A 14,045-nucleotide genomic window follows, 5' to 3' on the forward strand; every position below is an offset into this window, starting at 1 on the left:
CCCCATTGCTTGTATCTGGATCGAGGCACCTCCAACAAATGTTGACCAGCAGAACGTAAAGCTCTGCTGGGCCGGTGGGTTTTCAGAAGCTCCGACTGATAAGGTGGTGCAAGACCGTTCAGGGCTTCTAAAACAAACAGCAGTAGCTTAAACTATATCCTGAACCGAACTGGGAGCCAGTGCAGAGACATGAGGACAGGAGTGATGTGATCATGTTTACGTGTTAGTTAGGAGGCGGGCGGCAGAATTCTGTACCAGCTGTAAATGGGAGGTGCAGGTTTTATTAATACCGACATATAAAGCGTTGCAGTAATCGAGTCTGGAGCTAATGAAGGCATGGACGGCCTTCTCCAGATCATTGCGGCTCAGAAATGGCTTTACTTTAGACAGCAGCCGAAGCTGAAAAAAAGCTTATTTTTACAACAGAATCTACTTGTTTGTCCAGTTTTAGGCAGCGGCCCAGTTTCACCCCCAGATTCCTCACCATCTGGAGGTTAAGACCAAGACTGGGCAAAGCCATTTCAGGTTTATTGGAGGCATCAAATAAGATCCACTCAGTTTTATTATTGTTTAAATGGAGGGTATTTTTGGGAGAGCCAATGTTTTATGTCTTTAATTAACAATTAACATAATAAGCCATAAATAGTATATTATTTTTTGTTATTATTATTATTATTATTATTATTATTATTATAATAATAATAACAAAAAACTACCATAAAAATCATATATTAATATTAGATCAACTTTAAATATCAGCCCTGATCCTAAATACCAAACAACTATTCATTTCTGGAATTTTAACCATTTAAATGCCATTTAAAAAAACAAAACAAAAAAAAAAAAACAACATTTTTTGTATAATAAATGCATGAGAACTAATTGCAATCTCATAAAATTGCATGTACGCACAAAACTACACCCCTACACAGATGCACATACCCCTACTACACACAGTCATGAGGCAGTTGGACAAACTCACCATCAGGACTGGAGAAGGCAGAGGGTGCTTCTTCAGGAAGGCTTTGGGATCTTCTTCCTTCAACACATAACACAGAAATATTTCTGATAGGATAATGTAGGATAATTTTGGAACTAAAATTAATTACATTCAATTAACAAGAGCAAAAATGCCACAGATGAGACATATGGGTTTTAAATACATAACATTTGATATGCTGGAGAGGATATAGAAAGTAATAATACCAGCTTTTTATTAATACCAGATTTCTGGTAGAACTTAATTTCTACAATAATGTTAATACTTTGAAAATAAAACAGTACAAATATAGTGTAAACAAGAATGCTCTGATGATGTCAATTTAAAAGCCTTTCACTTCTGTCATGTCAGTACTGTTATGATGACCAAAAAAAAAAGTGGGTTTATTAGTTAATCTAAAATATAAATACCTCATAAGGACAAATGTGTAAATGCAAAGTTGAAACTCACCTTCTAACTCACTTTCTTTACCGTTTGAGCCTGGGCTGCCAGTTCCTTCTGTGGACCGATCCAGAATTATAGTTGAGTCGCTTGAATCCATTTCATCCGTGTCTTTTGGCGGCTCAAGACAGCGTCTCTTTGAAGAGCTGCAAAGATTAGTCAATCAATTAGTTGTCAACAACTAAAATCAATCCATCTGACTTTATTTGTATAGCACTTTTCATACAAACAAAATGTAACACAAAGTGCTTAGTAATAAAGCAATATCCCCCGCACACATCCAACGCAATTACCTTGTGGTCAAACACTAAAATAAGAGCATCCATTAAAAAACAGGAAGTGAGGAATTTTTTTTTTTTAATGTCCAAATATGATTTAAGTTTCTATAATGTGAAAAAGTTCTAGCTTCTTTAGTCCTCTATGACAGTGACATTAATATCCTTAGGTTGTGGACCAAACAAGACTTTTGAGGACATCACCTTGGACTTTATATTGACCAGACAACTGATCAATTAATCTTGAAAATGATTAACAGATCAATCTTTAATGAAAATAATCTTTAGATACAGCTCACCTCTTTGAATGTCTCCAATCTGGGGTTCTTTTTTGGGGGGATCTCACATTTTGTAATCTTTTGTAGAGCTGTGAGTACACAGTGAGCTGCACAAGAAATTTAATACATTATTCAAATCACTGCTAAAAATGTCCAACATGAAACACAGTCATCAACTGGATACATTTCACTTACCCATGTATGGAGGCCTTGGTCCTGCAGCATGGGATAGTACAGCACGATTCTTTTTGCCATTGCTGTAATTTCTGGCTTTGATGGGTATCTGTGTGATTCTCTATCACCCTTTGCCCTCAGGATTGCGATCATACTGGTCATGGTGTTTCGAATGAGCCGGCATCTGAGCTCCTTTGACATCTGGCAGTTAAGCTGTTCACCTCTCTTCGACAACTCAAAATACTGTTGTCGGACTTGCTCAAGTTCTGTGTCGGTGTGCAACACATATTCCGGAAAGGTTAATTTCACAACCTTTTCAGGGGTTGTGTACTTTGCAGGACTTGCTTTCACAGGAGTGGATGTCTGTTGCATTGGTGATGTATTACAGGAGGAACTGCTCGATGATTTTGAGTGTTCTTGGCCACACTCCTGTAAGATAAAAAAAGATAATGAACTACTGCAAAAAGCAACATTTGTTTTTTTGTGACAACACAAATGTAGCATTGACAGCTCTGCACATGTATAAATAAACAATGTTCCATTTTAGGGGTGAATTGCTTACATCAACTAACTGAACACCTATCAATCTAAACTGAATTGATCACACATGTAGACTACCATGGCTGTTCCAAAGATACCATGCTGTTAGCTCAATGTGCTGCTGCCAACTTAAATAGGTGGATAGTTTAGGCCACTTAACTGAGAAACTGACCTCATCCAACGCACCATGACAGGCACGCCAGACTGCTTTTCTCCGTAAGAAGTTCTCTGGGCGGCTTAGTGGTTAGCACGTCCGCCTCACAGCAAGAAGGTCCTGGGTTCAAGCCCTGGGGTGGACACTTGGGTCCTTTCTGTGTGAAGTTTGCATGTTCTCCCCGTGCTGCGTGGGTTTCCTCCGGGTACTCCGGCTTCCTCCCACAATCCAAAAACATGACTGTAAGGTTGATTGGAGTCTCTAAATTGCCCATAGGAGTGAATGAGAGAGTGAATGCTTGTCTGTGTCTGTGTTGCCCTGTGATGGACTGGCGCCCTGTCCAGGGTGTACCCCCGCCAAGCGCCCTATGAGAGCCGGAGATTGGCACCGGCAGACCCCCGCGACCCTGTTAAAACGGGAATAAGCGGGTAAGAAAATGGATGGATGGATGGAAGTTCTCTGGGCCTGGGAAAAGATCCCGCAAGTCTTCACGAGACAGGGTGTTCATCATTGTCTCTGTGATGTTTGCAGCTATGAAACCATTGGAAGACAAACATAGCAAGATGAAACAGTGCCATTGCAATGAAACTGCATGAGACTGTTAGAAGTTCACACTACATTCAAATTAGGCAGCTAGTGTTAACCAGCTTAGTATAGAAATACAGAAACCTCATTGGCTGCTGTTGGATGTCATATAGACGTTACTAGTACAACAACTACAGCTGCCACCAACTAAGAATTTTCCTAGTGACCAACAATTTTCATTTGACCATTAGTTTACTAGTCTTCACAGTTTATGAATTTAGCTGGAAAATTCACTTTGCTTTTGGTCTGAACACAACATAATATTTATTATAATAATTTGTTATATAAAATTTGTCATAATATAACATTATCCCCAAAGCGCAATTGAGTTCCTACAGTTCACCGATCACACACAACCCTTCACACAACAGGTGGGAAGGAGCGTGATGTGACCAATGGGAGAGTTTGAGGCCCACAGTCATATGTGGAGCAGCCAGGAAGCAATTAGCTTCTTCTTTAGCTTCAATTAGGTCTCTGCATTCCTACGTTCAAAATGATAAAGAATAATATTTGCATACATTACCCCTTAAAATCGACACTGCGACATCATCCAAGTCTTCCATGCTGTTAGCTGACTTAGCTAGCTAGTTAGCTCCGCTAACCGCAGTTCGCCTAGCTGTCTCTGTTCGACTGCAACGATACACAATATATACTGAAAACGCACAAAACGTCGATAACATTCAAAGTGTGTGCGGGATGAACTACAAAGAATAAGCACGTATGTCGAAGGCTCACCTTACAATGAAACACACCGTCAATCCTAGTTCAAATTCTTTATAACGTTAGATTACGTTGGTTTACGGCCAAATTCTCATTTGCAGCAGCTAGCGGGCGGGTGTAACCATAGTAACGAGGTTTTACGGCAGACTTGCTCTACCGCCTGTGACCTGCCTGTGACGACTAGTTAACCGTCATCTTGTCTGCGACATCATTGCTTCAACATGATTTGGCGTTGCTTCATATGCTACATATTTGTGGCATTGTCTCTGAAACAACTTCTGAGTCACATTAACACCATGCACAGTCGCAGCCCTGACTTTTGCGTTGTGTGCGGGATTGATGGCTGTCCAAGCGAGTACAGGGTGTATAACTCCTTCTACTATCACGTGAAGCGGACACACGCGCATCACCTTCTCCATGTTGAAGCGGCGGAGGAGGAAGGGTCGATTAGTAGAGGTTTACCTGGAGCAGGTGAAAGGACAGCCGCAAACGACCAAACTAATGCACGCCCTGTGGCTGAAGCGGAGGCATCTAGCATCGGCATCCCTGCGGTAAGTTACACTAAGCTAACATTTAACGTAACATGTAAGTCAACTGTGCGTGATCCAAGCGCGTGCACTAAACATGTTTGTTTTTAGCCTCAGGTTGTAATTTTAAGATAAAGTAATAGCAGTGTTGAAAGTAATATGGTACTGTAATTCCACTAGTTTTGGCAGTAACGAGTAATCGAGTAACCAGCCTACTGAGATTTAAACATATGAGACAAAGTCCTGATAAACTTACCTTGGCTGAAAGGTGTAGTGGAGTGCAGATACGTAGATATAGTGGACTGCAGCTTTGTTTATCTGCCTCCTGCTGCTGTAGGTAGACAGTTGTTACTCATCCATCCCCAGGTAAATGCATTCAAACTTAATAGCAAGTCCCGTTAGTTAAAAGTTGTAATCCAGTGTTGAAATAGGTTGGAATCAGCCGGATGTTTACATATGCGTTCAAGTTGGGCTCAGTAAAATGACTATTAGGCAAAGTTAAATAAAATATCATCATGATGTGTTCAAATGTCAACGTCAAGAAAAATAATTTAGGTATACTAAAATAATTTAAGTGTATCGACACATTAATTAGAGAATTAAAGAAATGATTTATAAGTAACACAAGTTCCTTTTCTGACAACTGCTTAATTTTATATGCAGTAATTGGTAACTTAATTCACTTATTTGATTATTAGTTTAATTTGCTTATTGGAATTATTAGTTATGTAATTCAGTTGCCAGACTTAACTGAAAAAAAATCAGTAACATTAATGTTAGTCATTTAAATAACAAACTAGAAATTACAGGTTATCCTTTAAGAGTTTGAATCAAGCATAGAGGCTGTAATATGTGTATTATTGGCTTATCATTGGCTGGTGAGACATGTGTCATGACAGTGTGTGACAGGAAGTTGTCTCCTTCTAGCTTATTGGACTACATGTTAAGTTCAAAGGCCTTTAGTAATATTCATTTATTGGCAAGAGAGCAGGTGAAGGAAAACAATTTAGTATGTGTGTAAACCGTAGCACTCATGAAGTACAGATTTTTTCTGATGCTGTCAAAGTCATTGTTTTTTATAGTAGTTTTTTGTTTTCTTTTTATTAGTAGTTTTTGTTATTTTATATACTCAAAATAAGGACACCAATCAGTAAAAATATGCCCATCTTGTACCTTTTTTTTATAGGAAGAAATCTAACCAGCTAGCTTACCCAGGTAGTTGTCAGATTGTCTGGAGGTGCTACCTACAAATGCCAATATTTTCCCTGTTTTAATAGATATGTTTATTGTGAATCTCTTTCAGAGTGGATTTCAAGAAGATGGAGAGGGTCGCATGAATGTTGACCTTTCTAAACATGCAACTGCATTTCTTCTTCAAGCCAGAGAAACGCATCGACTGACACAGGTAATTTATGCCATTGATTTTCCAATTAGTTATATTTAATTTTTAGTAGCAAGTTTAAAAGCAATAAGCTTAAACTTTCAAATAACTCAGCCACTGTTCAGACCTGAAATCTTGATTGATCTGATCACAGGTGGACAGTTAAAGGTATGTCAGAGAAACACCTGACATTAGAATGTGTCTCCACATGCTTCTTCAGTGACCACTTCTGATCAAATCTCACTTCCCCGCTATATATGCATATGGCCATATACCTTGCTTACAAAATCTGTCCATCCACTATATTTGTTGAGCATGAGCTGAAAATAGAGACAACATAATACACCCAACACTTAAACTTTTATTTAGCACTGTCCACTTGTGATCCTATTGCTCAAAACGCATTTTAAGACAAAGTGTAAACAAAGTCTTAAAGCAGCAAAAGGCAACAATATTTCATGATAGTTTTGCTGGAAATAGCCTATTTTGATCATCGCACATCACTAGCAATATGTAATTGAAGGGTTATTACTTTTTTTTTAAAGTGTCTGTGAATTTGCATGTTGACAGCATTTTTATATAAATTTTATAATGTAGTATTTTTTTGTTTGTTTGTTTTCTGCTCCCCAGAGTGCTGTTAACCAAATGGTGATTGGAGTCCAGCAATATCAGGCCGCATTATTGGAGCACCTTAAACAGAAAATGAGCAACATGATTGAGAGACATTCTGGGGACCCAGTTCAACTAAAGAGTGATGCAATGGGGATATTTGACCAGTTTGTCGACCCTTTCTGTCAAATTTCTTCCACCCATTTGCAGGATAAGACAATCAAAGAACTGTTAAAACCAGTTGAACCAGAGATTGTTGTCGCAAAACAAACAGTATGCTATGTGAAACATGGAGACTCCAGAGTTCTTACCATTAAGGACCATTGTTTTCATTATATACCGTTGGTGAAAAGTTTGGAGCAGCTGCTATCACATCCAAGAACAATTGCAATGATTGATGAGAGGCCACAGACATGCAAGGTTGGATTTTTTCATGATTTCATTGATGGAGACATTTTTAAGTCACACCCACTCTTTTCCAAATTTCCCACAGCATTGCAGTTAGTTTTATATACTGATGAAATTGAGCTATGCAATCCTCTTGGATCTCGGGCAAACAAAAACAAATTGTTATTGATTTATTACACTTTAGGTAACATCAACCCTAAATACAGATCAAGACTTGCTGCCATTCGTCTGCTTGCCATGGTAAAATCAAAAGATATTTCCCGTTGTATTGATGAGATATTTCAGAGGATTAACCATGACTTAACTGAGCTGTGTGATGGTGTCCAGCTTGTCACTGCAAATGGTGAGAGGACAATTTATGGGGCACTTATGTCTGTGTGTGGAGACACTCTAGCTCAGCATGAAGTGGCTGGATTTAAGATAGGAGTGGGATTTGCCTACAGTAAATGCAGGCACTGCGAATGCAAGTTTGAAGACATGCAGGAGCAATTTAATGAAGATTTGTTTGTTAAAAGGACAATGGCAAGTCATAACAGGCAATGTAATGACATTGAGAAGGCAAATACTGACTTTCTGAAAGAAAATCTAAAAATGACATATGGCATAAACAGGATAAGCAAATTAACAGAATTTCCTCACTTTGATATAATCAATCAAACCCCACAGGACATCATGCATGTCATTCTTGAAGGGGTTGCCCCTTATGAAATAAAATGTGTTTTAAAGCATCTTGTGCTTTCAGGGCATTTGGACTTAGATGTATTCAACAGTGCAATTATTTATTTCCCTTATTCTCCTGTGGATGCAAGGGATAAACCTTGTCCCATATCTGTCAATACACTGTCATCAAATGACAATAAATTGAAACAGTCAGCTGGGCAGATGCTGGTTTTGTTAAAGATCCTGCCATTTCTCATTGACAAAATTGGAGAAAATGATTACACACAAATGCTACTTAAGTTGTTAGAGATAGTCAAAATTCTGTTTTCACCTATTATTGCTCTCTCAACTCTTTCAAGGCTGAAGCTTTTAATAGAGCAACATTTAAAACATTTCAAACAGCTGTTTCCAGATGCAAATATTATACCTAAACAGCATTACTTGCTGCATCTTCCTTCACAGATTAAGGCACTTGGTCCTGCAGTGAGGCATATGTGTATGCGCTTTGAGTCAAAGCATTGCTTTTTTAAGCAGTGGGCTTTGAAAAGTAGTTTTAAAAATATCTGTAAGTCTCTTGTGAAGCACAACCAACTTTATGAATGTAGTCAGAATGTGCATGAGAAACATCCAATTTTTTCAAGTGAAGTTGACATGGGCCCAGCCTCTGAGGTGAAAGATGCTCACTATGTTGAAGGAAAGATTAAAGACTTCTTAGGAATAGAGCATGTCGAACATATAGTTTCAGTACGGTGGATTATGCAACATGGAAATAAGCATACATGTGGAAAATCTTTGGTTATTTCTAATGTTATCAATGATACTCCAGAGTTTGCACTTGTGAAAAACATTTATATTTTAAATGCGTCAGTGTATTGTTTTGAATGCCAGCCTCTCTCTACAGTTGGGTGGAATGATCATTATTTAGCTTATGAAATAGAAGTTCCCGACCTAGCGCAAGCCAATATTTTCATGGATGCTGAAAAGCTTGTTGATTATACACCATACTACTTTGTTAACTTCAATAATAGCATGTACATTCCCCTGAAGTATGAGCTCACAGATGTCATCAAACATCATTCTTCATGAGTCTTTGAGTGGGGTACTTGTGCTGATTTTTTTTTTTTAAGGACAAACACAATTGATGACAGCATTTATTTTTACTTGTTACTTTTGGAATAATGTGGTGCAGTATGTATGAGTGTAACAGAACAGAGAAGGAAACATAATTCCAGCTTTTGCCTCTGTCTTTTTTACATATCACATGGACATGGTTTGATGGAAATGTAAGAAATATAGCCACACTGTACTGCATTGTGAGTTGGGCATGTTGCAGTTTTCAATAAAGCAGATTTGTTGTCTCAATTCAAGTTAAGTCTATTTCTTGAAACAAGACAATTCATCTTTTGCAAATAACACAGCAGCTTAAAAACCTTGTGAAATGTCAAAAAAGCTTGTTTCATCTGACATATGACTCAAAACAAGATGTTTTCAAGACAGTTTCACTTAACAAGGTATTCAAGATGCACTGTCTAAAAACAAGTTCCTTTATCTCACTTAAATCTTGCTCTTTAGGTGATTTTGTCTTATATTAAGTGTGATAAGATATTTTGACTAGAAATTAGAAAAATATACTTGGCAAGATTTTGAGTTTTTGCAGTGAGGCTATACATATCTCACTTTGCATGTAATGAGTCTATCATATATTAGTTTCACAGTTTAAGTTGAATAACAGAAGTGACTTTTTCATGATATTCTAATTATAGGACGAGCACCTGTGTATATATTAGAGTGCTGCAACCCGACCGAAGTCCGACGGGACCTGTCGGAACCCAACGGATTCGGTCGGGCTCGGACAAATATTTAGAACTTATCTAGAAATATCTTAATGCCTATCGGGCTCGGTTCGGATTCGATCACTGCTCTGTCGGACGAGGGCGATGCAGTTCCGTCTTTGTGTGTGTCACAGTTGTTAAGGAGTGTTTCTATTATCATGTACTTTGTTCAAACTTATATATTTGGGTGAAGATTTAATTAATTGTTTGTTTTAGTCAGCAGAGGACCCCAACACTTACCTTCAATCAAGACCCTTGGTCAGCCCTGTGGTGATTGTCTGTGAGACAAACTGCATCCTGGTCATTGGAACAGTTCCTCTGCTGACTTTCCCCAAAGAAGACCTCAGTGAAAGCGTGATGTATCTTCTTGGCTGTTATTACACCTTTCACCTCACATATCCCAAGTGCATTGCTACCCTCCTGTCTGTGCTACAGACAGAGGTTTTGTTAGATGCCATCCATGAGAAGGACATGACTACTTCCTACAAAAAATCTATGGCTGAATGGAGAAAGTTTCATGATTAAGACAGTTTAAACATCAGTTTTAGTTTAAGTAGTTCAGCAGCATTAAGTCCCTCCTTTTAAAATGTGGCTCCTGTTCAATGATGTTAAACTACAGTCGTGTGGGGCTATTGGTTATTGCTCTGGTTTGTGGTCTTGACATTGTGATTTTTGCACAATAAAAGTGTAGAAAGATATGTCTCAAATGTTTGTTTTGTTTTTTAACTCTTATTTTAAGGTAAATTGTCTTTCATTAAATTCTGATTTTAAGCATTATTTTCTTGTAAACATTATCATATTTAAGTGAAATGTGCTTGTTTTTGGAATAGCTGTTCCTATTTCAAGTTTTATTTACTAAGCTAATTTTTCTTATTTACAATAATCAGGTCTAAATAGGCCAAAAATAAGTGAATATTTCTGATTTTAAGAAAATTGTTCTAAACATTACAGCTTGAAAAAAAGACAATATTGCTTGTTTTTAGTCTAAAACTACTAATTTCAAGATTGCTTCATGGTTCTTTTTTAACATACGATAATTAAATGTTGTTTTCAGAACATCTAATTTCATCTTAATCTAAATCGAACAACAAAACCATGTATGTAAGCAGAGACAAAACTGATATAATCCAGACAGTAGATTAACACTAAAAAGACAGTTTGAGCAAAATACACAAAATCTAAATTGTTAACAAATAAAAATAATTATATTTTAAATATTAAACTTAATACACATTAAACAATTCATATATACCTTATAAATCAAATAAAGCAGACACAATAGAGCCCTAAATGATATATAATTTGATAATAACAATAACATGTCTACCTAAATAAATGCAGTTTGCTATTCTGTACATTACGTGTTGTTAAAGTTAATAGTATTCATAGATCTGCTTGACAATGTCATATATTCTCCTTTTTCTATGATAGTGTAATGTTGCTAGGCGACCAGCCTGCTAACTAAACGTTAGCTAAATACTCTCTGGGTTCTAGACTCAAACACGCTGTAATTCAGTCTTTAGATCAATGTGTCCAACTTGTGATACAGTAAAATCAACACCACTGTGAACATTTGAACACACTGTCAGACTCAGATCCACCTTTTTCACTCAATGATGTTCTGATGAACTTACTGCAGCACTGCCAACAGTAGTTGTTGATGTAACTCACTTTCCTTTACACAGGAGATCTGATCTTTAGATATTGGTGTATTTTTTTATTCAGCCTCTGTTGATCATCATAACTTCATAGCATTTATTCAGACATTCTCAACACAGACACATGGTGATACAGGACTGTGGACCAGAACATGTTATCAGGAGATACAAATGATTTCAGCCTGTCTCACTGTGCCTGATAGAAAATGTATCCCCTCTATAATCCTCAGGTGATGGACTAACATCATCTGCTTTATTCTGTACACATTTATCATCATTCATAATAAAACTTGTGAATTAGGAACAGTTTCACTTTTGTGGAGAAGAAGAACATGAGACAGATGTGACCTCATGCTTTGTGTTCTCAGATGGTTCCACTTTTAGGCGTCCGGAAAGAAGATATGTCGTGTTGACTTCAAAATAGTGTTGGATGAATCTTATAAGATGGGAACAGGTCCTGATAGAAAAAACAGGCTGTGATCAGTGGGAGGGGCCTATAATGTCACTGTAAAATCCTTCGCCGTCACATTCTAAATGATGTATCTTTGCTATTTTTTCAATGGATTCACATCAAATTTACATGTAATATTGACCCCAAGATGAGCAAAAAGATACATTATAACCCCGCCCAAAACCAAACAGGAAGTCAGTCATCTTGTCTGTCTGTCTCACAGAAGACTCAGAGACACTTCTGTCTATCTCTCTGTCTGTGTGGCTGTCTGTTTTGTGTCTGTCTGTCTGTCTGTGTAGCTGTGTGTGTCTGTACGTGTGTCTGTGTGTGTGTGTGTATCTGTCTGTTGGTGTGTCTGTCTGTCTGTGTAGCTGTGTGTGTCTGTCTGTTGGTGTGTCTGTCTGTTTGTCTGTGTGTTTGTCTGTCTGTGTGGCTGTGTCTGTCTGTCTGTGTGTGTCTGTCTGTCTGTTGGTGTGTCTGTCTATCTGTGTATGTGTGTGTGTGTCTTTCTGTGTATGTCTGCCTGTCTGTTTGTCTGTCTAATTGTCTGTCTGTCTGTGTGTCTGTCTGCCTGTCTGTCTGTTTGTCTGTCTATGTTTCTGCCTGCCTGTCTGTGTGTGTGACTGTGTAAATGTGTGTCTGTGTCTGTCTTTCTGTGTGTGTGTCTGTCTGTCTGTCTGTGTGTTTGACTGTCTGTAGGTGTGTGTTTTTCTGCGTGTCTGTCTGTTTGTGCAGCTGTGTGTGTCTGTCTAAGTATCTGTCTGTCTGTAGGTGTGTCTGTCTGTCTGTCTGTAGGTGTGTTTATCTGTCTGTGTGTCTGTCTGTCTGTGTAGCTGTGTGTCTGTCTGTCTGTAGGTATGTCTGTCTGTAGGTGTGTGTGTGTGTCTGTCTGTCTGTGTAGCTGTGTTTGTCTGTCTGTCCGTCTGTTTGCCTGCCTGTGTGTATGTCTGTCTGTCTGTGTGTCTGAATGTCTGTAGGTGTGTGTGTGTGTGTGTGTGTGTGTGTGTGTGTGTGTGTTTGTCTGCGTGTCTGCCTACCTGTGTGTCTGTCTGTCTGACTGTCTGTCTGTCTGTCTGTGTGTCTGTTTGTCTAAGAGTCTGTCTGTCAGTGTGTGTCTGTCTGTCTGTGTGCCTGACTGTCTGTAGGTGTGTGTGTGATTGTCTGCGTGTCTGTCTGTGTAGCTGTGTCTGTCTGTTTGTGTCTGTCTGTCTGTCTGTCTATGTGTGTGTTAGTCTGTCTGTCTGTCTGTCTGCGTGTCTGTCTGTCTGTCAGTCTATGTGTCTGTCTGTCTATGTTTCTGCCTGCCTGTCTGTGCGTGTGTGTCTGTGTAGCTGTGTGTCTGTGTCTGTCATTCTGTGTGTGTCTGTCTGTGTTGCTGTCGGTCTGTCTGCCTGTCTGCGTGTCTGTTTGTCTGTCGGTGTGTCTGTCAATGTGTGTGTGTGTGTGTGTGTGTTTGTCTGTCTGTCTGTGTGTCTGTCTAAGTGTCTGTCTGTCTGTAGGTGTGTGTGTGTGTCTGTCTGTCTGTGTAGCTGTGTTTGTCTGTCTGTCCGTCTGTTTGCCTGCCTGTGTGTATGTCTGTCTGTCTGTCTGTGTGTCTGAATGTCTGTAGGTGTGTGTGTGTGTGTGTGTGCGTGTGTGTGTGTGTGTGTGTGTGTGTGTGTGTGTGTGTGTCTGCGTGTCTGACTGTCTGTCTGTGTGTCTGTTTGTCTAAGAGTCTGTCTGTCAGTGTGTGTCTGTCTGTCTTTGTGCCTGACTGTCTGTAGGTGTGTGTGTGATTGTCTGCGTGTCTGTCTGTGTAGCTGTGTCTGTCTGTCTGTCGGTGTGTCTGTGTAGCTGTGTCTGTCTGTTTGTGTCTGTCTGTCTGTCTGTCTGTCTATGTGTGTGTTAGTGTGTGTTTGTCTGTCTGTCTGTCTGTCTGTCTGTCTGTCTGTCTGCGTGTTTGTCTGTCTGTCAGTCTATGTGTCTGTCTGTCTATGTTTCTGCCTGCCTGTTTGTGCGTGTGTGTCTGTGTAGCTGTGTGTCTGTGTCTGTCATTCTGTGTGTGTGTGTCTGTGTTGCTGTCTGCCTGTCTGTTTGTCTGTCGGTGTGTCTGTCAGTCTGTGTAGCTGTGTTTGTCTGTCTATGTGTGTGTGTGTGTGTTTGTCTGCCTGTCTGTTTGTCTGTCTGCCTGTCTGTGTGTCTGTCTCTTTGTCTTAGTGTCTGTCTGTCTGTGTAGCTGTCTGTCTGTCTATCTGTCTGTCAGTCTATGTGTCTGTCTCTCTGTGTGTCTGTCTAAGTGTCTGTCTGTCTGTCTGTCTGTCAGTGTGCCTGCCTGTCTGTCTGTCTGTGTAGCTGTGTGTGTCTGTTTGTCAG

General features: G+C 39.1%; 1 protein-coding gene across 1 annotated transcript; it reads left to right on the forward strand.

Moving 5' to 3' along the window:
• The first annotated feature begins 4,463 nt into the window (after positions 1–4,463).
• On the forward strand, positions 4,464–10,109 carry LOC114459371 (uncharacterized). Its single transcript, XM_028441643.1, has 5 exons — positions 4,464–4,718; positions 5,998–6,099; positions 6,706–8,235; positions 9,801–9,938; positions 10,020–10,109. The coding sequence occupies exons 1-5, from the start codon at positions 4,464–4,466 to the stop codon at positions 10,107–10,109; spliced, it is 2,115 nt and encodes a 704-aa protein (XP_028297444.1).
• Positions 10,110–14,045: the final 3,936 nt, after the last annotated feature.

The sequence above is a fragment of the Gouania willdenowi genome, unplaced genomic scaffold (genome assembly GCF_900634775.1).
Source record: "Gouania willdenowi unplaced genomic scaffold, fGouWil2.1 scaffold_306_arrow_ctg1, whole genome shotgun sequence".
NCBI lineage: Eukaryota > Metazoa > Chordata > Actinopteri > Blenniiformes > Gobiesocidae > Gouania > Gouania willdenowi.

Excerpts from the sequence above, each read along its gene's own strand:
- LOC114459371 (XM_028441643.1), top strand. The coding sequence starts at position 4,464 with ATGCACAGTCGCAGCCCTGACTTTTGCGTTGTGTGCGGGATTGATGGC. Across the intron at positions 6,100-6,705 it reads AAACGCATCGACTGACACAG|AGTGCTGTTAACCAAATGGT; the intron begins GTAATTTATGCC and ends TCTGCTCCCCAG. Across the intron at positions 8,236-9,800 it reads TTAAGGCACTTGGTCCTGCA|TCAGCAGAGGACCCCAACAC; the intron begins GTGAGGCATATG and ends TGTTTGTTTTAG.